General features: G+C 37.0%; 1 protein-coding gene across 1 annotated transcript; it reads left to right on the top strand.

Moving 5' to 3' along the window:
* Positions 1 to 1,296: 1,296 nt before the first annotated feature.
* Positions 1,297 to 27,487, top strand: LOC129269752 (acetylcholinesterase-like). Its single transcript, XM_064105101.1, has 11 exons — positions 1,297 to 1,998; positions 10,555 to 10,737; positions 12,211 to 12,370; positions 13,376 to 13,453; positions 13,920 to 14,038; positions 14,681 to 14,839; positions 17,432 to 17,660; positions 21,313 to 21,520; positions 23,990 to 24,166; positions 25,043 to 25,215; positions 25,794 to 27,487. Exons 1-11 carry the CDS (start codon positions 1,834 to 1,836, stop codon positions 25,907 to 25,909), a joined length of 1,767 nt encoding a protein of 588 aa, XP_063961171.1. The 5' UTR covers positions 1,297 to 1,833; the 3' UTR covers positions 25,910 to 27,487.

The following is a 27,487-nucleotide window of genomic DNA, read 5'->3' as shown; positions in this document are numbered from 1 at the left end:
CAAAGACTAAAACTCCTAGAGTGACAGATTACACTTTGACATGTAAATTTGGAAAAAGGATTATTACTATCAAAACCGGACCGGCATGTCCTTTGAGCTCGTATACAATTATTTTAGGTGGAAATAGCTTGTTTTAGTCCAGTTCAATCATTGTCTTTGGCATATGCGATTTCGGAATCATAGCGATGCTCATCGAGTAAAGTTCAGTAGTGAGTAAACAAAAATGTAGAGCATATAGATGTTCCTTGAACACGACTATTCCGCTTACAAGTCGAAAAGACTTACTGACATCGAACAAATGTTGATCGTTGATCACTTTATCGTCAGCGATGGACTTTCTATGAATCCATGTATCGCAGAATGGAACGCTCGTATCACATCCCCCTCACCCAGATTGGGGTCACAAAGCAGATCCGAGATCACAATCACGTAGAGTAGTTCACTCAGAATAAATAGCGTGAATAGCGCCCCACTTGATTTCTGGAATGTAGAAATAATAATCATGGCATTGCGATTGCGGTGACCGAGCAAGAAATTTGTCCTCTTCATCTGGGAAGAGGACAAACGCAATGAGAACGATAGAGCGCCGTCAGCGGGCGTTGCGGCGTAATTTGACGGATGTTGTTAACGTGGGCACATTCGCTTTTTGTCAGTTTTAAAGATGAAGAGGATAATTTTGTTGCTAGGTCGCTACTATACACCCTTTTATTAAAGTTTTAACATTGTTTTTGGAGAGTCGAAATTACAGTACACCCCCCTCCACCTCACCTGATGTTTTTATCCACTTGTATCTCGAAATATATTTCTTAAAAAGTGGTAGCTTTGAATTTTAAACTTGAGCAAGGCACCCAGAGTCACGACATCCGTCAATTCCGCTGAAAAGCGCCGTCTGTGGCGGTTGAAATACGGCGTAGCGGCGTAGATTATGCTGTCATGGCGTCAAACTGAGGATTTACGGAAACAAAATGAATAAAATAGCAATGATTGAATTAATTTCAATCATTTGCATACCAAGCTTTAACGAATCAACATGAACATATCCATCGCTCCCAAACGCTACGAATGTTCACTATGCGATAAGACATACAGTCGCAGGTTCGACCTGAAAAGGCACATACAATATGTACACCCATGAATGGAAGAGGATGATGATTGCGGGATAAAAGAATGAAAACGTGCATTATTCATATCACACCAACACGAACAATATATACTTAACCCTCACTATGTAGTGTTCAAATCATGTATGTTTCTAAATATCGAATATAAAGGCCTACCTTCTGTTTCATCAGACTCGAACAGGGCCGGGGGTCTAGTCTATGGGGCTTCCATGATCATCCGAGTCGTACCATCTTTGACACCGATCTGACATACCTCACTCATTCTTGCAAATATCACAACATGATGCTTTCATCTAACAAATCTCCCATCGCATCTCGGAGCACATCAGATAAGCTACTAGATTTCGTACAGTTGTCAACGGTCAACCACCATTTTCAATACTGTCGTTTATATCGCCAATTTGTGGTATTGGGAGGGTTTTCCCCCATGGACACATTGATGCCTTTGATGCTACTTGACTTATACCAACGTACCTGCATCGTCCCCAACGTCCAAAGGTCGCCGAACTTCAACACCCATCAAATGTTACGACCGGGGTGTTATGTAATATACAATACAATACTGCTATACTACTCTTCTAACGGAGGACCAAGGATTACTTTATTGGCAGGACCAATGACTCACAGTACATAAGAGAGCGTTGCGACGAAGAGATCCGCAGGTACAGATAGAGTTTAAGGAAATATTAAACTAAAAAAAGTTTGTTAAACAATGGAATTCCGCATCATATTTAGCCTTTTGTGCCTTGTCTTAATGACTGACATATCAACTGCAGATCCGACAGTGACAGTAGCTCAAGGGATACTCGTGGGTAAAACGGTCAACTTCACAGAAGAGGACTATATCGGCGTTGATAAAAGCTTTGATGTTTATCTGGTAAGCTTTAAAAAAACTCACCATCGATGACGAAAATCAGTCATCGAGTCTTTGGAGCTCTGAGGAGCGTAATGAAAAAGGCCCGTATTGTATACTAAGATATTTCACACTTTGTTAATTTTCTTTTAAAGTTTCATTAAAGAAGATGTTGCGATTTCTATCGATCATTAAAGTTATGTTAACCATATGTTTTATTAAACGCAGGAAGCTAATTCTGCAGATTTTGTATTATTTGTTTTGGCTATCATGAACCATGATTATGTTCAACGTTATTAATATTTGGGAAAGATGAAGCTGCCAATAAAATTGTTATAAATTTCGAGGTTGTGAATATTTAGATATGTATATTGGCCTAAATGAACAAAACTTAATATTCAATTCTCAATTCCTAATTTTCAATTTTGATTATCGTGATGTAAAAAATACATTTTTTTCTTCGTCATTAAAGAACACCGGCCCATTCTAAATGTATTATCAGTCCAAGAATGTCTACTTACGTAATTTCGTCAAAAAGGGGAGAGCCTATATGGGGCCAACCATATGGGCCCAACAAAGTTGATGCTATTGAATTGTATTCTAGTCACCAGGCGTTCCAATTGTTTCATCTTTATTTGGGAAAAGTAGGAGGCCAAAACCATACATGCACGAAGGATGTGTGTGTAATTCTGGAATATTTCTTCTCTTATAAATCACAACGTAGATTATATATAGGACTGGCAAGTGAAATATTTATTTAAAAGACAAAATCAGTAAAAAATAAAATCGCTCACAGCCAAATCTATAATGTTCTTGGATTACATCATTTATTTTCATGTTCTTCTCTTAAAAATCCCTACGTTTTGGGCAAAATCATGAACTGGCAAGTGAAATGTGTACACACAGAATAGTTATAAATTTGACTCACTGCCATAGTTCCTATAATTTTCTAGATTACAGAACATTTAAGTCTCTTCTCAAACTGACCAGTTAAGGACGTTCCACAGTTAAAGTGAAATCCATGTCATTTTCACCAAACTTTGCACATAGATACTTTAGAACCTTAATATTCGAAATATGCAAAAATTAACATAGGTCCATGTGCTTGATTTTTTGCTATAGAGCTTCAAAGTTCACCCAAATTGATGTTCTTAAGAATTGCGCATTCAAAAGAATTTGGCATTTTTAGACCGCCCAAGATTACTACAATGAGTTTAAACCTACATATCATGATGCCCTAGCTGACAGAGCCTTTATTGCATAAACCTCATCGGAATTGTGAACTTTTTGCACGTTATTCTCAAAATCATCGTGAATATGTGAACAGTTTCGGATCAGCTGTGTAATGTGGACCCCCAGGAGTGAAATGTAAGTTTCTCGTATATAAGTTTGCTGACTTTACTTATTGAAAATCTGACCCAATTTGGCACCAGCCATCTGGAAACCAATACACGGTGATGTCCTTCACTCAAACCGGGCAGTAACGGGCTGAATATTGCTCTCAAACCGTTCATCGAAATCTTTAGCCACTGTGCCTCTCAGCCCATGACGGATTAATCGATCGGTCAACTCTTCGTGTACTGGAACAAAAGCCCGTACCTGTCTATTGTTTGCTGCACCCCTCTGCCAAACTTTCTGAATGGAAGGGCAAGATCGTGGCACCTCTGAAAAGAAAGTGACGAGAAATGCTGGCACAAGACAAACGCGGCAATCACAACCGGCAAGTGAAACATCTTGTCCATGTTTGAGTATATGTGATCCCAACGACAATAAGGTGCTTTTGGAAACGATAAAAAAAGCAGTGAGAAAAGCAATCAGAGAAGAACTTCAAGAACTTAAGAAAGAACTCAACAGAGTGTCTACACTAGCGGAGGCAAACGAATCCAAAATCACTGCACTTGAAATCGAAAATGGAAACAAAGATACAAAAATTGCAAACCTTGTGAAACGTCTTGAAAGTCAAGAGGAATCGATTACTCGACTGCAAAATAAAGCAAAGGATGCCGAACAGTACTCGAGGAGAAATTGTGTAAGAGTATTTGGTATACCCGAAATCAAAGGTGAAAACACGGATGAGATAATGCTTCAAGTTGCCAAAGAAAAGCTCGGCATTGACCTGCGCGTCGACGACATCGACCGTAGCCACCGCGTCGGACCGATCCAGAAGAGAGATCCAGCGAGTGGAACATCGCAGTCTACAGCAAATTCAACGCCGGATAGACAAAGACAAGCACCTTCACAGTCGACGTCAACGCCGACATCATGGGCCACGATCGCGTCAGAAGCCAAACGAAAGAAAACCCATCATCGCCCGATCATCGTGAAATTTGCGACGTACCGAGCAAGACATTCCATAATGGCAGTGAGGCGCCGACTGAAAAACTCCGGTATATCCATTGCGGAAGACTTAACCTCATCCAACTACGAGATATTGAAAGAAGCACGAATATCACCAAAGATATCTGCAGCGTGGTCACAAGATGGACGTATCCTTGTAGCTCTACCAGCAACAAACGGAAAATCCATCAGAAAAGTTATCAGTTCTGTTGAAGAAGCACGAAAACTGAGGTGAACGATACGTTATATGATTTGATATCTCCCCTGGGAGGTCTGCGATCTACCTCTCTCTCGTAATATCTTTAACTGACTTTTTACACCTTATTTTAATTGAAAACATTCCATACCCCCATTCTTTTACGCCTGTTTTTCACTCTTTTTAGTGATTTGTTAATAGTTGATTACCATATTTGTCTCAAACCCTATGTTAGTTTACTAATGTAATTTACTAATAGATATTCTTTAAAAGTAGCTGCAATTTCCCTATTTATTGCATCTTCTGTTATACCTTTCGTTTCAGTATACTTTTGTATACTTTGAATTTTGTCTTTCCCTGAACATATCCAGTTTATCATATTAATGTTATGACTATACAATACCCTTGTGTTTCTTGTGATAAACCAGTTAAAAATAATCAAAGAGGACTACAATGTACACATTGTCTTGTTTGGATGCACTCGTCGTGCGCGGGAGTTAAAAATGAGCTATATGATGATATAAACCATGAATTCCCAAATTGGGAATGCACAAAATGCATATTTCAATACTTACCTTTTGCAGATTTTCAATCAAATATATATACAAGTTACAAGCATAAAAAAGTTGTGACTCTTCAAAAAAGTCAAATAAATGTGGGCCTTTCTAACTCGGTTCAGACTATGAAGTTTTCTGATTTTGATAATCATGGTATTAAATGTGCACATCTTAATATTCGCAGTCTATACAGAAATATTGATGAAATTCGAGTTTTATTGCATGATAACGACATAAACATCCTAGCACTTAATGAAACTCTTCTAGATGAGTCTATTCATGATAATGAACTTCGTATACAGGACTATGAACTAATACGTAAAGACCGTAATCGTAATGGGGGCGGTGTTGCTATTTACATTAAATGTTCAATATCGCATGAATTAGTAAATTCACAAGTTCTTGACCCGCTTGAACTCTTATTAATTAAAGTGCGACCTAAGTTCTCCACTCCATTCCTATTCATTTCATGGTATCGCCCACCAGACAGTAAAGCTGATATTTTAGATAAGTATGAACATGTCCTTTCGTTTGCGGATGCTTTTCACTTAAATATCATTGTGATGGGTGATGTAAACTTTGATATAAGTAAGAGTTTCAAGTCAAATGTTATGAAGCGTTACGAAGAAATAAATAATTTGTATTCAATGCAACAGATAAATTGTGATCTGTATACTCGGGTCACTCACAATACTAGGAGCTTAATAGATCACATGCTCACAAACGCAGTTGAGAATATTAAATCTCATGGTGTAATCAGTCTCGGGTTAAGTGACCATGACTTGTGCTTTTTGATTTTGAACTTTAGATCTATTCATATTCCTAATACAATCAACTATAGAAATCTTAAGTACGTGAATCTAGAATCTTTTCATAGTCATTTGTCCAAACATTCTTGGAATGAAATAAGTGCTTCTAGAACCATTGACGATGCTGTTAATTTATGGGAATCTTTTTTGATGGATTCTATAAATGAGTTTGCCCCAATTAAAAAGAAACGCATTCGTCACCAACCCGCTCCTTGGCTAAATGCAGATATTAAGAAAACGATGACGAAACGGAATGAATTGAAAAAGAAAGCATCAAAGAACAGTGACGAAAGTGTTATGAACATGTATCGTAAAACAAGAAATTTGGTTACCAAAATGTGTAGGAAAGCAAAAAAGGCTCATTTCTCAAAGCAATTACAAAATATTTCCACTACTTCAAGCAAGAATGTCTGGACTGTACTCAAACCTTTATTGCCTTCTAAAAAATCTTGTAAAAACGGTGCTACTGAAGATAATAATGATTATTTGTTAGCTACAAACTTCAACAATTTCTTTGCTAATGTTGGTTCTGAACTGGCTTCTGCCATTCCAACTGCAACGAATAATCGTGCAGATTCTGACTATGTTAACAATAGCCCTCTACAATCGTGTTTTGAATTTAATCCAGTTACCGAGGATGATGTTCAGAAGATAATTTTGGGGTTGAATAATAAAAAATCAACTGGTGTTGATGATATATCTTTAATGATGCTAAAAATGGCAACGCCTACTATTATACCATCTCTCACACTCATTTTTAATAGATCATTATCTGAACACGTGTTTCCTACAAGATGGAAGAAATCAAAAATTGTACCAATTCATAAATCGGGTGACAAAAAGTCACCTAACAACTACAGGCCGATATCCATATTACCTTCTGTTTCCAAAATCCTTGAGAAACTCGTTCAAATACAATTAACAGAATATTTGAAATGTCACAATGTATTGTCTAAAGCCCAGTCAGGATTTAGGAAAAATCACTCGACTATTACAACACTTGTCAAAGTTACCGATGATTGGCTAAATGCAATGGACCACGGTCTGTACACTGGTGCGGTCTTTATAGACTTACGCAAAGCGTTTGATACTGTGGATCCTGATATTCTTTTAAAGAAATTATCTAACATTGGTGTATCTTCTGTTTGCTTATCTTGGTTTTCAAGTTATCTAAAGGGTCGTCGTATATATACCCAATTTAACTCATCTACTTCTGCGGACTCCGATATAAACTACGGTGTCCCTCAAGGATCTATACTGGGTCCGCTTTTGTTCCTAATCTATATTGATGATATCGTAAAGCATATTAAAAATTGTTCTATTCACCTATATGCTGATGACACGGTAGTCTATTTCTCCCATAAAAACGTAACAACTATTGAAACTCAACTGAATTCTGAGCTGAAAAGAATAAACACCTGGTTGTGTGATTCCAAACTAAGTCTTAACTGTGATAAAACAGTATGTATGCTATTTGGCTCTGGAAAAATGATTGGTAAATGTAATCGGTTGAACTTGAATGTAAATGGAAAACATATAAAACAAGTGGAATCAACCAAATATCTTGGCATGTTGTTTGATCCCAGTTTAAAGTGGAATTTGCATATTGAATATATATGTTCTAGAATAAGCAAACTCATACGTTTATTAGCCCGACTGCGTCACTATATTGATCAGAAAAATTTGAAAATTGTGTACAATGCCATTATCCTCCCTATATTTGATTATGGTGATATAGTATATGGTTCAGCATGTGCAAAATACATCGAGCCATTGCAGAAACTTCAAAACAGAGCATGCAGAAGTATATTAGGAATAAGTCCATATAGTCGCGTGTCTATACATGAGTTACATGTTCGTTTGGGTTGGAAAACCTTATCAACCAGACGTTGTTGTCATCTAAATACAATGGTCTTTAAGGCCTTAAATGAACTTGCTCCTCAATATTTAAAAGTATTTTTCCAACATACTAGTAGCCAGTATAATTATTCTCTCAGGTCCCATGGAAATTTAATATTAGCAAAACCTAAAACAAATTATTGTAAACGTTCCTTCTCGTACAGAGGTGCTTCTCAATTCAATAATCTCCCTGCAAATCTAAAGGTCCCTTGTAGTCTCAAAGTATTCTTACATAGGCTCAATGCCTTCCTCCCTGATCTATGAAGTATTTTGAATTTGATACTGGAACCCCCCCCCCCATGTCCTCTATTTCCCCCTTATGCTCTAAGAGATTTTTGTAACAATTTTCTTAATAACTTGTGTTTTAATCATTGGACCCCATGGAAGAACAGTACTGTCTATGGGCAGAGCTGAACTGGGTGTCCTTCCGATTTCACTATTTATCATGTCTATCTCATATTTTTTTTGTATATATCTGTTCTAATTTGTTATTCTTTTATACTTTGCTTTTATATGTTCATTTGTACATTCATGTTTATTTTTTATTGTGAATTTCGGAAAATAAATAAATACAAATACAAATACAAAAACCTCCATTACTCATTCAAAATACATGAAAAAGTCATCAAATTTCGCAAGAGAGTTAATAATTGTATCGTTAGAATGGAGAATCTATTAATAGTGCTATTTGTTTGCAATTTTAAGTTTAACAGCACTGTCAGTTCTTAAAAATGGCGTAAAAGATAACAAAATCCCAATCTAAAAAATGTAAAATTTCAGTAACAAACTACAAACGTACAATAAATGCTGCACTTTATTCAAAATCCATGTCATTTTCACCAAAATTTGCAGAGTTGTAGAGGAAGGTATACCTAAGAGGTACAAACATTAAAAAATAGGGGTTCATGTGCTTGTTTTTAAACTATCAGCATTTTTATTAGAGCAAATGTGCTTTTTAAAACACCAAAAATGGGCCGAATGCTTAGTATCTATGTGAAGAAAAAATCAAAACCACTCTACCATTTATTCAAACTCGGGCTAATATTCGTGATTCTTGGCAGCACTGCAGAGTAAAGTATTTTGAAATTGTAAAGAATATTTTTTTGAATGGTCCATGGAATAATTCAATTTTTTAGCTTCATGAAATAACGCATCGGATCTGCAGTTAAAGTGCAGAAGATGAGAAATATCAGCTCATACCCGCAGCTAATTAATCACCTGTTCATCCATTGTGACGTCAGCGCGCAGAGTGTAAACTATGCGCAAATCATAATGCGCACAAATATAACTGTGGAACGTCCTTAAGAAAACTTTGACCTTGTGCCAACCTTATAGCGTTTTAATATTCCTATGTTACGCTTGTCATGTTAATCCTACTTTATGGTGTCGTTTGTAAGAAAATATCATTCGAATGCCCACGCATCCTGCATGCTTGTCTGTATGTAGGCCTACTTGTGGTGTGGCTAAATGTGCAACACCCTCATTTTCAGTGAAAACATGTTTCATATAGAATGATAAATCATTCATTTTGGCGACTTATCACAAATATAGAATAAAGATAACCAGCGGCCAGTTTCATTGTGCGCATTTATCTGACATTCTTCAAAAAATCGTGATTTACCCCTCAAAAGGAATTGTTGATAGGACTAAAGGAATAACATTGGACCTAATGATTTTTTTCATGTATACATTCATAAAATTAATTTAATGATTTAAATGACACAGGGGCGATCCTCTCGCAAACGTGATGCCAACATTTATTATTGAATGGCACTTACAAATTTAATGAGCAGGTCACATAGACACACACACCCGCTCTCACCCCCCCCCCTCTCTCTCTCTCCCTCTCTCTCTCACTAGAATTGCTTTCACAATTGTCGACTCTTGAGAACATAATCTTGAAAATCCTTCATTGTTATCGTCTTTATCCTAAAGGCCACCGCACACCTTACGACTGCTCATGATCCAATTTTGGAACAAATCTAATTTTGCTCATTTTCTTAAAATGTGAATGGAACATATCATTTTATTTGAGGTTAAAATTAATTGAAAGAATACTCATATAACCATTTTGAAAGATTTCAAGCCTTTATTTGGAGTGCAGGCCAAATTAGTTTCAAATCGTAGCCAATCGCACGACTGCTATGACGTCATATACGACTAGATATTATATTTGCTTTTATTCTAAGAATGATGATAGCATAGTCACAGACTTTGACGTAGGTATTTGTACGAAGATTTCAAACAATACACAGTAAGATATTCCAAGTCTCAATATGAGTATCAAATTCTAGTACGTTTTATTCCAAAATTGAATCGCAGACCAATCGTAAGGTGTGCGGTCGTCTTAAGGTAGTATTCAGATTGGATAACAATGAACCATGATTTTGCATTTTAAAATTTTTATTTTGTTTGTGTGTTTTGGAATGGATAAGAAAGACTGTGTGCGCGCGTGCGCGTGTGTGTGTGTGAGAGAGAAGGAATGAGAGAGGGGGTGCTTGGCTGACTTAACCCTTTAATAGTACCAATTTACTTACACTGGTTACAACTTTCCCTTTTTCATTTTTATAATCACTTGTGACATCATTACAATTTTATATTAAAGTACCATGTGTATTTTTACTCTGTCTTGGGGGTTTTGTAATACACTTATCAATCTTAAATCTTCGGATCTTAGCGCTGATATAGCGAATTCCTTTTCGTAATACGTAATACATGCAAACAAAATTGATATGGTAAACAAAATCTTTTTAATTGATATGGTATTTTCTCCATGATATAGGGAGTACCGTTTGCCGACCCACCCCGTCGCTTCAAGCCACCAGTCGCCAAACAACCATGGGATGGACCTCTTACCGTGAAAGAGTTTAAAGACGCCTGTTCCCAGACTTCTCCTCCTCCCTCTTACGCTGGTCCATTGTCCGAGGATTGTCTTTATCTCAATGTCTATTCGCCAAGCCCAAAGGTAAAGTATGTAAGCATAAAAGAAAGTTATGGGAACCGCCATTTCCAAGCCATAATGAAGGCAATCGAAAGTGAGGCTTCTTTCCAAAATAACTTAATCATCATTTTCTCCAAGATGGCTTCTAAAATGGCGTCAGAAATGGTTTTCGTTATTTTAGGATCGTCACTCAGAAGGGTCGTGCTTCATCCATCTGGGGAATAAAAACATTGAGTTCTACACGATTGTTTCAAAGCTAATAGAATACATTAGGACAACTTACAATGATAATCAGTGGTCCAGTACTCGAAAAATCCAACATGGCTTCCAAAACGGCGATTGTGTAAAAGTTGTCATTTAATAAAACTGGTCAAAGCTCTATAACTATCCATCTAGGAATTATAATTTGGGATTTTCACCATGGTGTCATAGGTAAAATAGTGCATTTGGACGAGTTACAATGATAGTCAGCGGTCTATTACTCTTAGAATCCAACAATACTTCCAAAATGGCGCTAAAGATAGCTTATTGATCGAACATGAAATCCGGCTGAAACCTTAATAGCCCATAATTGCGCCACGCTGACTAGCTGCAGATTATTTCAGAGCTTAACGTTCATGAGGGATATTCTTACATGGAATAAACCTTTGAAATAACGCTATTCTGACGCCGCGGCTCGCCGGGAAGAAAATACCGCATGTACGAAACAAATTCTCAATTGCTAAATTACCCCTATAGGGTTTCGCCGCCCCTCTCTTTAGAGGAGGAGTTTACCCTGACGAAAAGTCGAATTGATTAAAAGTAGAATAAATTAAGATTAATAAGCCTGTTAGTGAGGGTTTGATGAATATCCATTAAAAATAACCGAGTTATATAAACGAGTAGCCCCTTACGTTGCCATGGTTGTGTGATATATATATATTTTTCTCAAGATGTTATTTTCTTTAAAGAAATAATAAAAAAAACATTACAGACATCATTCTACGAAAAAAAAACTGTTCATATTCGTATCCATCATTTTTTCATTAAAAAGGAATCTGCTCGCAAATGACGTCACAAATCAAAAGCTTTAAAAATCATTACCTTTTATTCTTTGATGGATTTTCATCAAACCTTCAGCAATGTGTGGATCGTTGTGGCCCAGTGGATTAGTCTTCGGACTTTGAAACAGAGGGTCGTGGGTGCGAATCCCAGCCATGGCGTAATTACCTTCGGCAAGAAATTTATCCACATTGTGCCGCACTCGACCCAGGTGAGGTGAATGGTTACCCGGCGGATTTATTCCTTGAACGCTTAGCGCCTATTAATATGGCGGCTCAGCTACAGCCGGGGTAATAATATGATACCAAGTAGCGCAGTTAAGTGTATGCACATAGTAACTGCGCTATATGAATGGACATAATTATTATTATTTATTATTTTCTGCTTTTGTTAAAACCAACTTATCATCAGGATGAGCTTACCCTATAAATTGTACTCTTTTTATTCCTTATGCAGCCCACCAATGCCTCAGTCATGGTATGGATACACGGAGGTGGGTTTGTTTCAGGAACAGCCAACGATCTTGATTACAACGGAATCCCATTGGTCGCTGTCGGTGACGTCATCGTAGTTACAATAAATTATCGTCTTGCTGTTTTCGCAAAGTTTACTACCAGTAAGTTTCGACAACGCATCCATTTCACTCTGATTTGCCGATGTATATATATATGCTCGTATACGTCTTAAAATTCCTTTCATTTACGGTAACTTCGTATATAAGTTTGATTGAATATAATTTCAAAATTTGATAACTGCTTTTTATATTATATATAAAATAGACAGAAAAAGCAAAACTTTGCGGGCATGAATAATATTTTTACCACACTAATGAAGGGATGGAGGGGGGGGGGGTCTGCGACCAACCAGAGGATTTAACGAGGATGGAAAGCTATTATTATACTGTAAAAAAATAATAATGCATGGGAAGCACGGGGAAACTGAATTTTCCCGCCCAATTTTACCGTGAAAATACTTTAAAAGTCCCAATTAAAGTTCAAGGTAAACCTTCAGAGTTAAGGTGAAAAGTCTTGCATTATATAGTTGCCGGGGGTTTGCCGTTAGAAATATGGTAAATTCCTGGCAACCTGCTGCGCAACTGTTAAACCGGGGATTTGGGAGTAGAACCCCCAACTCTCTGGTTAAATTGATTCTTTTGTATATTATACGCTATTTTTCATCCTGAAATTTGGTCGAAAAAAATACGACTTTTCCGTATTAATGGTATTGATTTTTTTTTCAGTGTAGTTGAATGTTAGATGTATCATTTAATATTTTCAAACGTAACTTCAGAAACTTTATATTCGATAATTAAACCTGTTTGTAAATATTTTTTTATATAATATAAATCTTACCAATTGTGTATCTATGCCTTTGTATTGTCTTCTATTTTTTTATTACTTTTGATATTGTCAATAATTATTATTCTTTTTAAAGTGAGTTGGGTCGGCCGTTTTATAAGGACATTCTTTTCCTTTTTGGCTGCTTCCATCTCAATGCTTTTTTATGTCTTTGATGTTATGTAAACTTTGTTCCTGTGTAGTTTACCACATTTGTGTTCATTTTTATCCAGAGAGGAAAATAAACTTGAATTGAATTGATGTCGTTATTTTGTTTCGTTCAGAGGATGCCGAAGCACCTGGTAATCTTGGTATGTTGGATCAGGTAGCAGCCCTACAGTGGATATACGACAACGTTGAAGGTAGCTGCTAGATTCCAATTCATTATCGATTTCATTTAGTTTATTTTACCGCCAAACCCTAATATTGATAATATTTCATTGTATTCATGCACTTAGTGATTTCGAGAACTAATCTTGTCAGTTATGATTTGTAATTAGGATGATAAAGGTATAACCATGATACCTGCTTTTGTTGGAAGTCTAAATTGCAAATACTCGAACGTTTTACAGACTTTGATTAGAACATTCATAAAATATATGGGAACAAATCAAACATATCCGAGAATCAGAATGTGATAGGGTCAATACGGATTGAACGAGATTGGAAAACAGGTCAACAGACAGGGGGGGGGGGCTATTAAGATGCTCCTCAAGAAGGCACGACGACATACTTATAAACTTTATTCACGGTCTAAATCGTATTTCTGAATTCAAATAATCTTGACTTTTTGGTATATAAAAATGTTATTACATTTTTTTCAAATAGCTTTCGGAGGAGATAAGGACAGAATTACTATATCTGGAGAGAGTGCCGGTGCAGCGTCAGTACATTACCTCACACTCTCTAAACGAAGTCGTCATTTATTCAATCAAGCCATCATCCAGGTAGGTAGTATTATTCAATGATGCTGTAATGGATTTGAAAACTAAACAAAGTAACGAACGAGGGATTGAAATATTAGATATGAACGTAGATAAATAAGTGAATGAATAATAATAATAATAAACCTGAATTAATTGTAAAGGTGATGAAGGCCAGCTACTTAAATCTTATTTTTTTCTCTTAAGTTTCTCAATTCCTTAAATGCTTCTGCGGGTAAAAAAAATCAGTAATCATGTTTAAAAGTGTGAAAATAAGCATGAACATGAGATTTTATGCATATTCAGTTCCCCACATTCATGTTCGTTCCGCGGCCCCTTATATTAGGGATTTTTCGCAGAACGCTATCGAGGACATAGGAAATGTATTTCAAATGTCCTTTTTGACAATGAGAGAACAAGAGATCTTTGTCGAGAATTGGTAAATCAAAACAGCAGTTTCGGACCTGGACTCTTGAGAAACGGCATGTTGGCATTTTTTCGTCAGCACCGAAAATTAGGACGAACTGCTTTTCTTGTTCACCAATTTTTAACAAAGACCTTCCAGCAGTTCATTGTCATTTGACAGGCATTTTGAATACTGAACGGTGCGAGAACTCACTGTTTCTTATTTAATTACCACCGTCTTTATTTTATTCTTTCTTCAAGAGTGGAACAACATCCTTTGATTCCAGACCGGCGGAGATAGAAGTACAAGATGCCAGGAATCTCGGGGAGGCCTTGGATTGTGCCACGTCGCCGTCTTCTGCCTTGGTCGCATGTTTGGAAACTAAGACTCCTGACGAGATTCTAAACGCTTCTTTACCGGTGAGTACACGTTAGATAACTTGATAGTACATACTAAATTTCCGAAGGGTGCTAAATGTATGTTTGATAAAATATAAAGTAATTGACATAATTATCCGATTTGCAGAATGATTCTGATAAATGTTATCGACCGAAAAAGGGTGTCTAACCCCTTTGTAATCTAAGAGCAAGAATACAAAAATTATAATCTCTTGACCAATTATCAATAGAAGCCTGTTGATAATTTTTTAAGTAGAGGATATTCCTTTCTCAGAAGTAACGAACGTAGATTGAGTGTCTTTTGAAATTACACTCTTTAAATCAATGATAATAATCGCCGTTGTTGAAGTTAATGGGCAAACTATGTCACTTTTGATTCGAGGACATCTGGATGATTGACACTATCACGTGATCTGCTTTTGACTGATCCAATAGTAAGATTCTTAGTATGTTGAATATAGATAGTGTTGTTTAATGATAGTGTTGTTTGATGATAGTGTTGCTTAATGATAATGTTGTTTGAGTGAAAATATTACTTCAGCGTTTACAACTATATTTTCAAAAACAACAATGGATCCATGCATGCAAATATTTTATACCACATATTACTGAAATTCTAATTGTTTGTTATATACATGTATCACCATCTATTACAGAACGACTCGTTTGATGATGATGATGGTGATCGATGTTGATGATGATGATGTTGATGATGATATTTCTGTTAAACATTCACAGGCTCATCCAATTAAGCTAATTACTACACATCTGCTGAGATAAGTGAGTTTTGAGTTACGGTTTGAAGAGTTCAATGTTGTCAATTTCACGGAGCGAAGAAGGGAGGGAGTTCCATAGGCGTGGCGCAATAGATGAAAAGACACGATCTCTATATCCTTTTAGGCATGTTTAGTTAGGTGTGTGATGGGTACATGAAGAGTGATACCAGTACCAGATCAGCGCAAGACATGACATAGACGGCGTTGTTCTATTTATAGAGAGGTCACATATCCTGGAGCTAAACCATGGACAGCCTTGAAAGTCAGGAGAAGGATTTTAAATTCGATCCTGTACTGAACTGGTAGCCAGTGCAACTCCGCAAGAACAGGTGTGATGTGGTCATATTTCTTTGTACCAGTAAGCAGGCAAGCAACAACGTCATGTTCACCCTGTAGTCTGTTCAGCATAGTTGAAGTAACACTAGCCAGCAGTCGGTTACAGAAGTCAATCCTAGAGGTCATTAAGGAATGAATTAGGCTTTCTGCTGCAGAACGAGTGAGGAGTGATCTTATAGCTGATATATTTCTTGACAGGTAGTAGCTAGGTAGCCTGGCATACCTTGGAAATATGCTTGTCCATCTTCGTTGGTCGAAGAAAACACCCAGATTGCGAGCATTTATCTGAAGGAGGGACAGACACACTGCCAACTTGAAGATTACAATCTTGTTTCGCATATATGGTGGAGAAAAGACTAGATATTCAGGCTTTTAGTCATTCAGCTTGACAAAATTTATTACCATTCATTGTTGAATTTCTGCCAGGCAGGTAGTCAGACACGAAGTAGCATCAGCATTATCATCGCTCACCCTTGGTTCACATACAATTGCATATCATCCACGTAAAAATGAACTTTTATTCCATGATGACGAGTAATTTTCCCAAGAGGCGCAGTGTACAGAGTGAAGAGTGGTGGTCCTAGGACGGGACCCCGCGGAAAACCTCTAACAAAGTCCCTTTGATATTCACCATTTGTCGTCTGTTGTGGAGATACGACCGGAGCAATGCTAAGGCAGTGGAATCAACCTTAAAATCTACATGCAATGTCTGGGGAAAGACTTCATGGTCTATCGTGTCAAGTGCTGCTGACAGATCTAAGAGGAAGATTATGACCGCTTTGTTGTCAACTTTTCTCAATATGTCATCATAATTATGTCCTAAGACATGTAAGAAGAGCTGTCTCGACACTGTGGAGCTGTTTATGGGCAAACTGCATGGTCTCATGAAGGTCAGTGTCCTGCAGATGTGTTGTCAATCTCTTCGCCACAACTTTATCAACAACTTTGGCAAGAAAAGGTAGGATTGATATGGAACGGTAACTGCTCATTTCCTCCCGATCAAGTGACGTCTTCTTCAACACAGGAGTAACGTGTGCGAATTTCAGTTCTCCGGGGAACTTTCCTTCCTGCACAGGTGCATTAACAATCCTCGACCTCGATAACGGCATAGCCATCAAATCATCATTTTCCTTCACAACTGTAGTTGAAATAGGATCTAGGGAGCATGACTTTGAAGGAGACTTCACTATGATTCTCTATATTTCTAGAGGAGTGGCAAAAATGCATTTAGATCATCATCACACGAGTAAGGTACATTTCTGTCCAGCTTTCTTTTTCACTCCGCTTTAACAGGTGTGGATGTGCTTGACTGCAGACTCAATCTTTTCAGTGAAATAACTTGAGAAGTCACCAGATAACTCAACAACTAGAATTAGAGTCAATATATGGCAAGGAGCTGGATTTGACCATTGATACATGACGTGTCGATACATGATACAGTTGGTCTTCAGTCGATACAAACAGTATATTAATATCTTTATCGTGTTATCCTATTTTGCAGGCGTATTCATCATGCCCCATTTCTGTGGACGGAAACTTCCTTGAGGACAAACCAATCAATCTTTATGAGCAAAATGACTTCAAGAGGTGCCCTGTACTGACTGGTGTCAGCAAAGATGACGGAACTCTCTTTCTTCGATTCCTCTTTGCCAGTAGTCTTCATCTACCACGACCAACACTTAATAGTACAGGCTTAGAAGAATTAATTAGAGGATTGATGGCCCCATATGGTATGTGTAGTATGTTGAAATTACTTCTGAAATTTTAAGGGTTTGGTATTAAAGTGCATATTCCATAGCATTTGCTCCAGTGTCAACTGCTCCGCAATAAATTCCAAACACTAATCGAATGCCTAACTTCACCCAACGACAATAAGGAAAGACACTACGATCACAATTATTGATTAAGTGCCTACCATTTATTATAGGAACATCATGATTTGACACGGTGCTGCAAAGAGAACGATTGTTCACATTAACCTCAACACGTGAACCACCACAAGCTGGCGCTATAACACTTTACATACAAGAGTCGTAATTACACATACTGGCGTGACCACTTCTTTCCTTTCCTTCCCATCATTCATGAAATATAAGAAGGTATGTACCTATATATGATTATCATCAAAGCCAGCAAAAATTAACTACAAATCTGAAAAACAATAAACAGTATAGTAAAAACATATAGCCATAAGCCCTTTAAAATCATCAACCGACACAATAAGCATTTGTAAACAGCTTGTCTTCAAAATGCAATTAAAACATCAAAGCAAAGTTAAAGTTAAACCCTAACTTATTACCATGCAAATCTATGTGATCTTTCCATTCCATCTCATTTATAAAATAATGCTGTTAAAAACTTACAATACTTAAACGATAAATAAAATATATGAATAGTTCACATGAGGGTTATTTTTAACGGCCTACATGCTTACAAAAATAATTGTCTTCACAGGTGATGTAATATCTATATCTGATCTATTATCACAACCTAATTTGGTTAAATGCCATTCGTCCTCATACTCCATTAGTAAATGGAAAAAAAAATCTTCAAAAATCCTAATAACACATTAGGTACATAAAAGAACTATCTCTGAACTCCAACAGACATACAAACACCACGAATCAATGTCAGAAGGCATGTCATAAAAAGGATTAAAAACAAATTATTTCCAGTAAAAACAAAATATCCACCCAAAGGCACTCGCAGCAAATCCGCAAACACACACAAGCAAAACACTGCTCTTCATGCATTAAAATGCATTAAGAGCCATACAACACCTGTACCTTTAAAAGAAAGACACATGAAAATATCATTTAAATACATATATGGTAAGTTTTACAATACGTACTGTAAATAAAGGCAATAATACTAAGTCTAAGCATAACATAAAATAATGGTGTAAGCCAAACATACAAGATGATCCTTCAACAATAACATGATAAATCATCTACATACATCTATTATCAAACGAAAGCAATCCTGAAAAATTAAAAGTCAATCATGAAATATAAATGCGACACTCATGTATAGCATGCAGACATAAGCTTCAATTAAGAAAAAAAATGCATATTACTTATACACTAACAATAATACTGTATAACAGCTGAGCTGCGAACCTCTGATAACCTAAAACATACTGATCCATAATCAAAACCATCGTTTAAAGGAAAACATAATCATTCCGATACAAAAATTGATAAAGTATACATAAAGCACGCCAATCAAAGTTAACAAAACCATATTCTGCAAAAAAGAATGTTGTCACTGTTACTGCTACATATTGAAAAACATATTAGTTGACAGCTATGTAACAGTACATACACAAATAAAGTTTCAGAATCGCGCTGTAAACCTGCAACAAACTTAAATTAATGTGTAATCACCTAAACCAACACTACATCTATGAACCTGTAAACTCACTAAAAACCTGAAATTGGCATGTATATTGAAAACAAAATAATGCAATAACAACCATAAACATACACAATTAAAAACCATACAAGTATGGACAGCATATAATAAGCATCATTATGTAATCTGCAAAAACAAAAAATTAAATATAGGGATTACAAAATATAATTCCAAAGTGAACACACACGCAAGGTAAAGTACAATAAAATAGCATACAATCCTCACACCAGCAAACCAAAGTTGCGTGACATCAAGGAGTTTAATGAAACAAACCGTACAAAAATATACAATTAAAGAAAGAAAAATCAGTACTACTGTCCATCATATAGCCGCTACCATAATCTGCAAATATACACTGAATGGGGGGGGGGAATACCTAAAACAAAAAAAAAGCATAAAAACAACCCTGTAGAGGCAACTAAGCATGCCAAGACCTCCTGTTGAGAAACAGAGAAATATATTAAATGATTATACCGTTAAAGGAAGAAAACAATACTGTATAAAATAAAGGAGTAAAAATTGTCTGAGCAAGTCCAAAATTAGAGGAAATGGCGAGCCGAGCTAATAGTTTAAGGGTATTGTTGAAAAAGCAAGCAGGGCAGTCATCATCACAAGGGCTATTAACAAGAGGTGTAGATCATATCTGGGGGGCGCCACAGGTGATACCACATCATCGTGACGAAGGGGCCGCACAGGCGAAACCACAAAACGGAAGATATGACGTTGTAGGCGAATGACATACCGCGCCTTTCCGATGAGCGGCTGCTATGCAGGGACTGGGCTCTCCTATCACCATGGTGAAGAGCGCGCTTCTTCGGGGTGGTAGCGACACCAGTGGGAGCCAACAGAACATCTGGAGGGCGGCCAGGAGGGATGTCGATCTCTTCAAAGTAGGGATGTGAACAAGGGGCCACCCTTATCCTCTGGACACATGGGGTAGACGTCTCGCCCAGCTGGGCCCGGTTGGAGATGTTCGTAACCGTGGCTGGATATCCACCAAGAGCTTCTCGGGAGGGACCCCTTTGGGAAGTGTGGATGGGACCCAAGGGAACAGCAGGATCGGAGACGTCACCTACGACATTAGGGGTTAGGTTAGCAACCGATGAAAGGAAAGATGGCTTTTCCATAAAATGAGGGGGTCCAGGGCCATTGTCACATACAGGTAAGTGGACTGTATCAGACCAATCGATCACATCGGAATCGGACAGAGTGATGACTTGGTATCCACAAAAAATGTCAGATGTCAGGGTAGCTGTTTGGGTTTGTGACAGGTCCTCAGGTGGGGTATCTACACATTTACAAACGTCAACTTGCTGCAAATGGATGGAGAGTTCGGCAGAGGACTCAAGTAAGGGCTGCAGTACGACATCACCAGAGGGCTGAGGACTCAGTGTGGATTTACCGCTGTCCAACTCTTTGGAAGCAAAAGGCTGTTCGAGTCCATGCGTGGAAGGACTTGGCATAGATGGTATAACCTGGTGTTAGCATCTGCGGCAATATCTGGCGCAAGGAGTTAATGCTGTGCTCTACCCTAAACATAAGACTCTATTTGCAACTCTTACCCTACCCATACTATTAGACAAAATAAAGCGCGGAGCAGTTGTCGAAGGGGAATAATAATGTCGTATCACCGATATGCTTTGTCTGAGCAAACTGGAACCAAAAATATTTTGGGGGAAATCCCCCTCTGCACTCGATTTCCTATTTTTTTCGTGAGCGACTTCCATACTTCGCTTCATCTTCCTTCTGTTTATCTTCTTCCTCTCATCTCGCTATCATAATGGCGCCACACTTGATTTTCAATCATTATGCATTGTAATTCATTCTCAATATAATTTCTCTCTACGTTATTGTAACTTTAATCATAACCATCATGGATACTTCTGATCTTCAAGATGGCTCATCTACAGCTGGTGCATGCATTACCGGATAATCTTATTAATATTGCTTTTACTTACGAAACACCAGGCGTCACTGATGATATCTTGATCGCTGCGATTCTTCAGCAATACACGGACTGGTCCATTGTCGAGAACCCCTCTGCCGATCTGATGCCATCTTTCATAGAGTTTGCTGGAGATCACCGATTTGCCTGTCCTTCAGATCAGTTTGTTAGGTACCATGCTGATGTGGGGGACATTGTCTTCAAATACTTTCTGACGCATGAGCCGTCACGGTACGTATACCAGCTGAAATGATGTAGGTAAATACATCATGAATATGCGGCGGCAATAGCCTCCAATAATGGCCCCGCCAGGGTGACCAGATTTCACAAAATGAAATACGGGACAATCGACAAAAAATAAAATACCGGTAAACAAAGAAGGCTACATAGTGTTAGACTTGTGAAAAAATGTAAGGGTGAACAAAAGAATGAAGGAGAGAATGAAAAGACAAAAGAAAGGAGATGAATTGAGAAGAAAGACAGAATAAATGAAGGGGAAAATGAAAGAAAAAAAATAAAAGAGAGAACAACTTTTTGGTATTTTTTTAAATTGAATATAATAAGAAAGAAAAAGAAAGGAATTGAGATGATTAAATGTTTGAAAAAACAAAATAAAGGAGAAAAAAAAGAAAGTATAAAAAAGGAGGAGGAAAGAAAGATTGAAGGAAAGAAAAATGTTTCCTTCATTCTTTGATAGAAAGAAACAAAGAAAGAAGAAAACAGGATGGGAGGGAGGGCGGAAGGAAGGAAGAAAATAAGGAAGGAAAGAAGGTAGGAAGGAAGGGAGACAAAGAAAGAATAAGGGAAACGAATTAGAAGGGAAAATAAAATAAAGAATGAAAGAAAGAAAGGAGGAAAGAGAGAGAGGAAAGAATGAAGGGAGGAGGGATTGAAAAGAAAAAAAGTAATGGAAGGAGAGAGAACGAAAGGAAAAGGAGAGGGGGTAAGGAAGCAAAGAAAAGTTCAAGGAAAGAAAGAATTAATGAAATAAAACAGGAAATTTAATAAAGAAAGCAAGTAAGAGAAAGAAGCAAAGAAAGAAAAATGAACAGAGAGAGAAGGATCAGGAAAGAAAGATAGATGGAACAAAAAAGGCAAGCAGGAAGGATAGAATGATGAAGAACGGATAGAAAAGGAAGAAAGAGGGAAAAGTTCAAACTTCAACAAACAAAAACAATTCCAATCCTCTAACAAAAATCATAATGATATTTGGTGTTTTTTAAATATATTTTTGAAATAAAAAAACCTAAAATGTTTAAGAAACGAATAAAATTTCAAAAGTGAAGCATTGTCAAACTTAAGAATTAGATGAAACATCGCGGCATGATACACATCTAGACTCAAAACGAAAGCTGAAACAACTAGATCTAGTTATGAAAACTCAATAATTTGTTCCTCCGATTACATCTCCAAATCAGTAATCTGAGAATTCATAATATATTTTTTGATTATTTTGGTGGAAAAAACTGTTTATCATGTCATTGTTTGCACCATTGAGAATCTGCTCCGATCCTACATGCCTAGCTAGTAGCCTGTCACACATAGGCAGGAGGCCAGTTCATTTGCAATGTATTGGGTTAGCAAGAAAATCACCACAGAACTTGCAAAAGTTTACAGTTATCGATTTTATTGTTGTCTCTACTTCGTCATCTGTTGGTTATTTGATGAAAATTCGTCACTTTTAAATGTATCAACTACAATTTGTTCAATATTCTAAAATACGGGACAGATAGGCGTCCCGGGAAGGGTTTGTCGGGACGCCGGGACAAAAGAACAAAATACGGGACAATCCCGGGAAATACGGGACGTCTGGTCACCCTGCGCCCCACGACCTTTGCATCTGCGACAATTGCTCCTACTGAAAATGCACAAGTGAGGCGAAAGATAAACCAGATCTTCAAACCTTCTCTTAACCTCCGCCCATGATTCTGAACCCCAAAGACCTATTACAACTCCAACTTTCACCTTGTATTTTTTGAGAAATTAACGGAGGAGTAAATGTCGTACGCAAATGTCGCGCAAATCGGAGACTTTAGAACAATAAGGGACTATTGCGTGGGATTCACTTGGTGATGACAATTTTTTTTACAGGACGGTATACAACACCCCCGCTTTCCAGGGACATGGTTATTTTTCGGGACATTATTCTTCTGGCCTTAGAGTTTCATGTATTAAAGAAGAATAGATTACCTTTAAATTTGATTCAAATAATTCGTAATGGACACAGACATGACAGAAGGACCGATTGAGGTTCAGTCAATTATTTTATGAAAGCAGGAGATTAAAAAGAGTGGGTTTATCGCACTGCAACGGTGGGCGTTTGCGAACAAACAATTTTATCTGAAGTCTGTCATCTTATTAATGTAGTTAATACTTCATAATTTAATTTGATTTAATTAGGAAGTGTTTGCGATACACTTTTTATCAACACATTTGAATATACATATACGTTGCAAATATTTTAATATTTTGACACCGAGAGCGCTTCATGAAGTGACTTTTCAGATGCGTTATCCGACAATGCCATAGTAACAGTTCTTCTCAGCCAATCAAAATCAATGAAAGATGTCTGATCTGATGAAAGGCTCTCCAGATTCTATGAGAACAATTTTGAATCATAATGCTAATTCAAGAATCGACGCTGTGAAACGAGGATGAATGAATAATATGCTAAGTAATCAACGCCATATTTCTTTGCAGTTCTCGTCTAGGTTTACCAGATTGGTTTGGAGCTGGTCACGCGGAAGAAATTACGTTTGTCTTTGGATTGCCATTCATTGAACATCTTCCTTTAAGAGGTTTAGACCAGATGACGGACGAAGAAAAGAAGTTGTCGGTCAAGATGATGAAGTTATGGACCAACTTTGCTAAATTTGGGTAAAGAATTATGAGTTACACTGCATCTTTGAAACTTTTAGAGTATCTTTTGAAATGAAAATGTTAGCCCCTACTGGAAAACCACAGTGCCCCACAGTGTGTTCACATGTGTGGAATAAAATGTGTTATCACATTCACATTGTTGCATTAGAGCATTTCAACAGTGTGAATCATGTTTTCACATAATCGACCTTGTGAACACGCTGCGAACAGTCACACTGTCGAGGTGTCCACTATGTGAACAAATTTACGCATTCCTTGAAAAACAAATGCTATTAGAGCAGACTTTAACGGTTTTAAATTATTTTTGGGTGTGTCTAGTCCAGTGCATTAATGTGTATGATCGGGTGTGTGTGTGTGTGTGTATGATGAAGTTTGTGTTGATCTGTAGCTGGAGATACTTCTAGGGAGGGTGAGGATGGGTGTGTGTGTGTGTGTGTGTGTGTGATGAAGTTTGTGTTGATCTGCTGCTGGAGATAATCCCAGGGAGGGTGGGAGTGTGTGTGTGTGTGTGTGTGTGTGTGTGTGTATATGATGAAGTTTGTGTTGATCTGCTGCTGGAGATAATCCCAGGAAGGGTGAGGATGGGTGTGTGTGTGTGTGTGTGTGTGTGATGAAGTTTGTGTTGATCTGCTGCTGGAGATAATCCCAGGGAGGGTGGGAGTGTGTGTGTGTGTGTGTGTGTGTGTGTGTGTATATGATGAAGTTTGTGTTGATCTGCTGCTGGAGATAATTCCAGGGAGGGTGTGCGTGTGTGTGTGCGTGTGTTCGAACTCCAAACAACTGATAGCAAATGTAAGATTTACAATTGTGATACAACTGTGAAATTCCAGATGGAAGATTATGTAAAATGCATTGATATTATTTTATCAATAGGGATCCAACATCTGGAGCTGACCCTAGTGAAGGGTTGGGCACCTGGCCATCCTTCACTCTACCAGAGCTCTCTTACAAGGAGATATCCCTGGATCTTGGTGTAGGAAGAGCATTGAAGGCCAATCAATGTAACTTCTGGAATTACTATTTCCCAAAACTCCAGGATGATATTGGTATGTTCATTCATAATTTTATCTAAACATGGTATACGTACTTCAGCTACTAATTTTCCTTTGCATTTTTACATCGTACAGCGCAGTTTAGAATTACAAATGAAGGCTTTACATATATCGTCATCATCATTATCGTAATTAGCAGAAGGAGCGTGAATAAACAGTTTGCTGCTTGTAGTCACGATAGACACGATTGAGATACATCAATATCTTACCTCTTATAAATTCTATATGATGGGAATCGTATTTCACTGAATCTATAAACTATATTTTTAAACCTTTTATATTGGCACGGTGTGAGGGCGGGCTGACGATGAGATCTTAGAAACCTTGATCATTTTGAGGGAATTAATGGATTCGTGATATGTTGACATTGTTTAATGAAAAAAAATCTTCAAAAGTGCGAACCTTCCTTGCGGTGAATAGTTCAATCTATTTATTCATTTAAGTTTTATCTACTCAGGGTTACAGCCATTGCATTTTTTTTTAAATTGTTTTTTGTCGTGCACAAAGATGTTAAGACGATAAAAAAGTTTTCATATTGTATAATGTTGATTGTTATCTTTCTATTTTTGAAGCTTCGATGGATCAAGGTTTATTGGACTGGCGGAGTGAGTTTACCAGGTGGCAAGGTGAAATGTCTGACTGGCAACGTGAATATGACCAATACAAGAAAACTCCACGGTGCAACTAATCTCGTTCCATGTGATATGCTAAATTTAAAAAAAAACTCACACAAACTTATAGGCCTATACATTGCAACTCAATTTTGACTATGATTATTCTCAAATAAGTCACGCAGTTGACCTGTAGTACAAATTTTATTATGAATAGAAGACCCGGATTTTAATTTCATAGAGAAAGTCAGCTGAAAATAAACAAATATTTAAAGTATGCATTTTTATGAAAGTGGAATTATATTGATAGCTCGTTCTAGTTTATTAAAAGAAAAGTGTCACTGTTTCATGCTAAACATATTATAGTGACCACTCAATGAATAATCATGAATGTATAGAGATATACGAATTGTATTGTATCTGTAACTGACAAAAAGCCTTTAGTTTAAGAAAACTTACTGTTAAAAATAAAATAAAAAACGCGAAAACTTACTGTTAAAAATAACAAAAAAACGCGAAAACTTCGACACATAATTATTTTGAATATGATATTGTTTTAAAATGTAACTTTCTTCTTTCCAATTCAATCCAATCCAATTCAAAGGTAATTTGATATAGCGCCTTTTCCTTTCGGTTGCAAAGCGATGTGCACACACTTCTCCACTATCTTTTTAAACGATACAGGCTGAACTTAACACTTTTATACTCAGTAAAAATACAGACGACATTAAGATTTAATAGATGAATTTATCAATGTGTTCTATTGTATTATTTTTTCCTCAATTTTGCATGGAAATTTAGTTTTAGATCGAATGACCGATCGAAACAAATTTTCAAGAGGTCATCCTTCCCCCTTTGGGACCCGGGTTCGACTTCCGGCAGAAACATTATTTTTCGGCCTTATCAAACTTTTCATAAAGGTAGAGCCTTGATTAAATCTACGCCTTCCATTATTGTCGATCCCCATTCATGTAGGACTATTGTATTATTATCACTTGTCATAACAATCTATACATAAGCTTGTATAAACGTTGACGAATAATGGCGTTTTCTTAAAGTTACCAAAAGGGGTGAACTGTTTTTGATAGAACTTTATTGATACTCTGTATGATTTGATATTTCCATATATCATGCAAATGTTTTCAATGTGTATAACAATAAGATTTATTTAGCTGGTGTTGTTCTAGTTGACTTTTCGATCACATCTCTTTTTTCACTACTACTTCACCATCACTTCATATCTTACAAAGTTAAAGACACACAAAATAATATCAATTGCATGTTGTAGAAGGAATTCTTGAAGATACGCTTACACATGTACAGGGTGAAAGGGGGCGCTATACCGCCACTCGTCTAGGTGCCATGTATTGTCCTTTGAGAGGATACTGGCCTTTTATGATATTTTTATGATATGACATTTATGATATTTTAAAGTTTCTCTTTATTTCACAAAACAGTATAAAGGGAACCGATAACCCACTCACTATGAATTATGAAATATTATTTTTTTCCTCATTGTTATGTGAAACAAAGTTTCATTTCTCTCCGCTAAATTACCATCGATTTAACCTGTGGTTTAATCAATATGGTCGTTTATCCTTTATCAAATCTGTAACAATAATGTATAATTCAAACAATAAAACACAAAAGAAATA

Source organism: Lytechinus pictus, chromosome 10 (genome assembly GCF_037042905.1).
Source record: "Lytechinus pictus isolate F3 Inbred chromosome 10, Lp3.0, whole genome shotgun sequence".
Classification (NCBI taxonomy): Eukaryota; Metazoa; Echinodermata; class Echinoidea; order Temnopleuroida; family Toxopneustidae; genus Lytechinus; species Lytechinus pictus.
This window is presented reverse-complemented; position numbering and strand designations above follow the sequence as displayed.

Bases quoted from the DNA above. Each gene is read 5' to 3' on its own strand.
- LOC129269752 (XM_064105101.1), top strand. From the start codon at position 1,834: ATGGAATTCCGCATCATATTTAGCCTTTTGTGCCTTGTCTTAATGACT. The intron at 1,999-10,554 runs GTAAGCTTTAAA...TCCATGATATAG, and splicing joins AAAGCTTTGATGTTTATCTG to GGAGTACCGTTTGCCGACCC. The intron at 21,521-23,989 runs GTACGTATACCA...ATTTCTTTGCAG, and splicing joins CTGACGCATGAGCCGTCACG to TTCTCGTCTAGGTTTACCAG.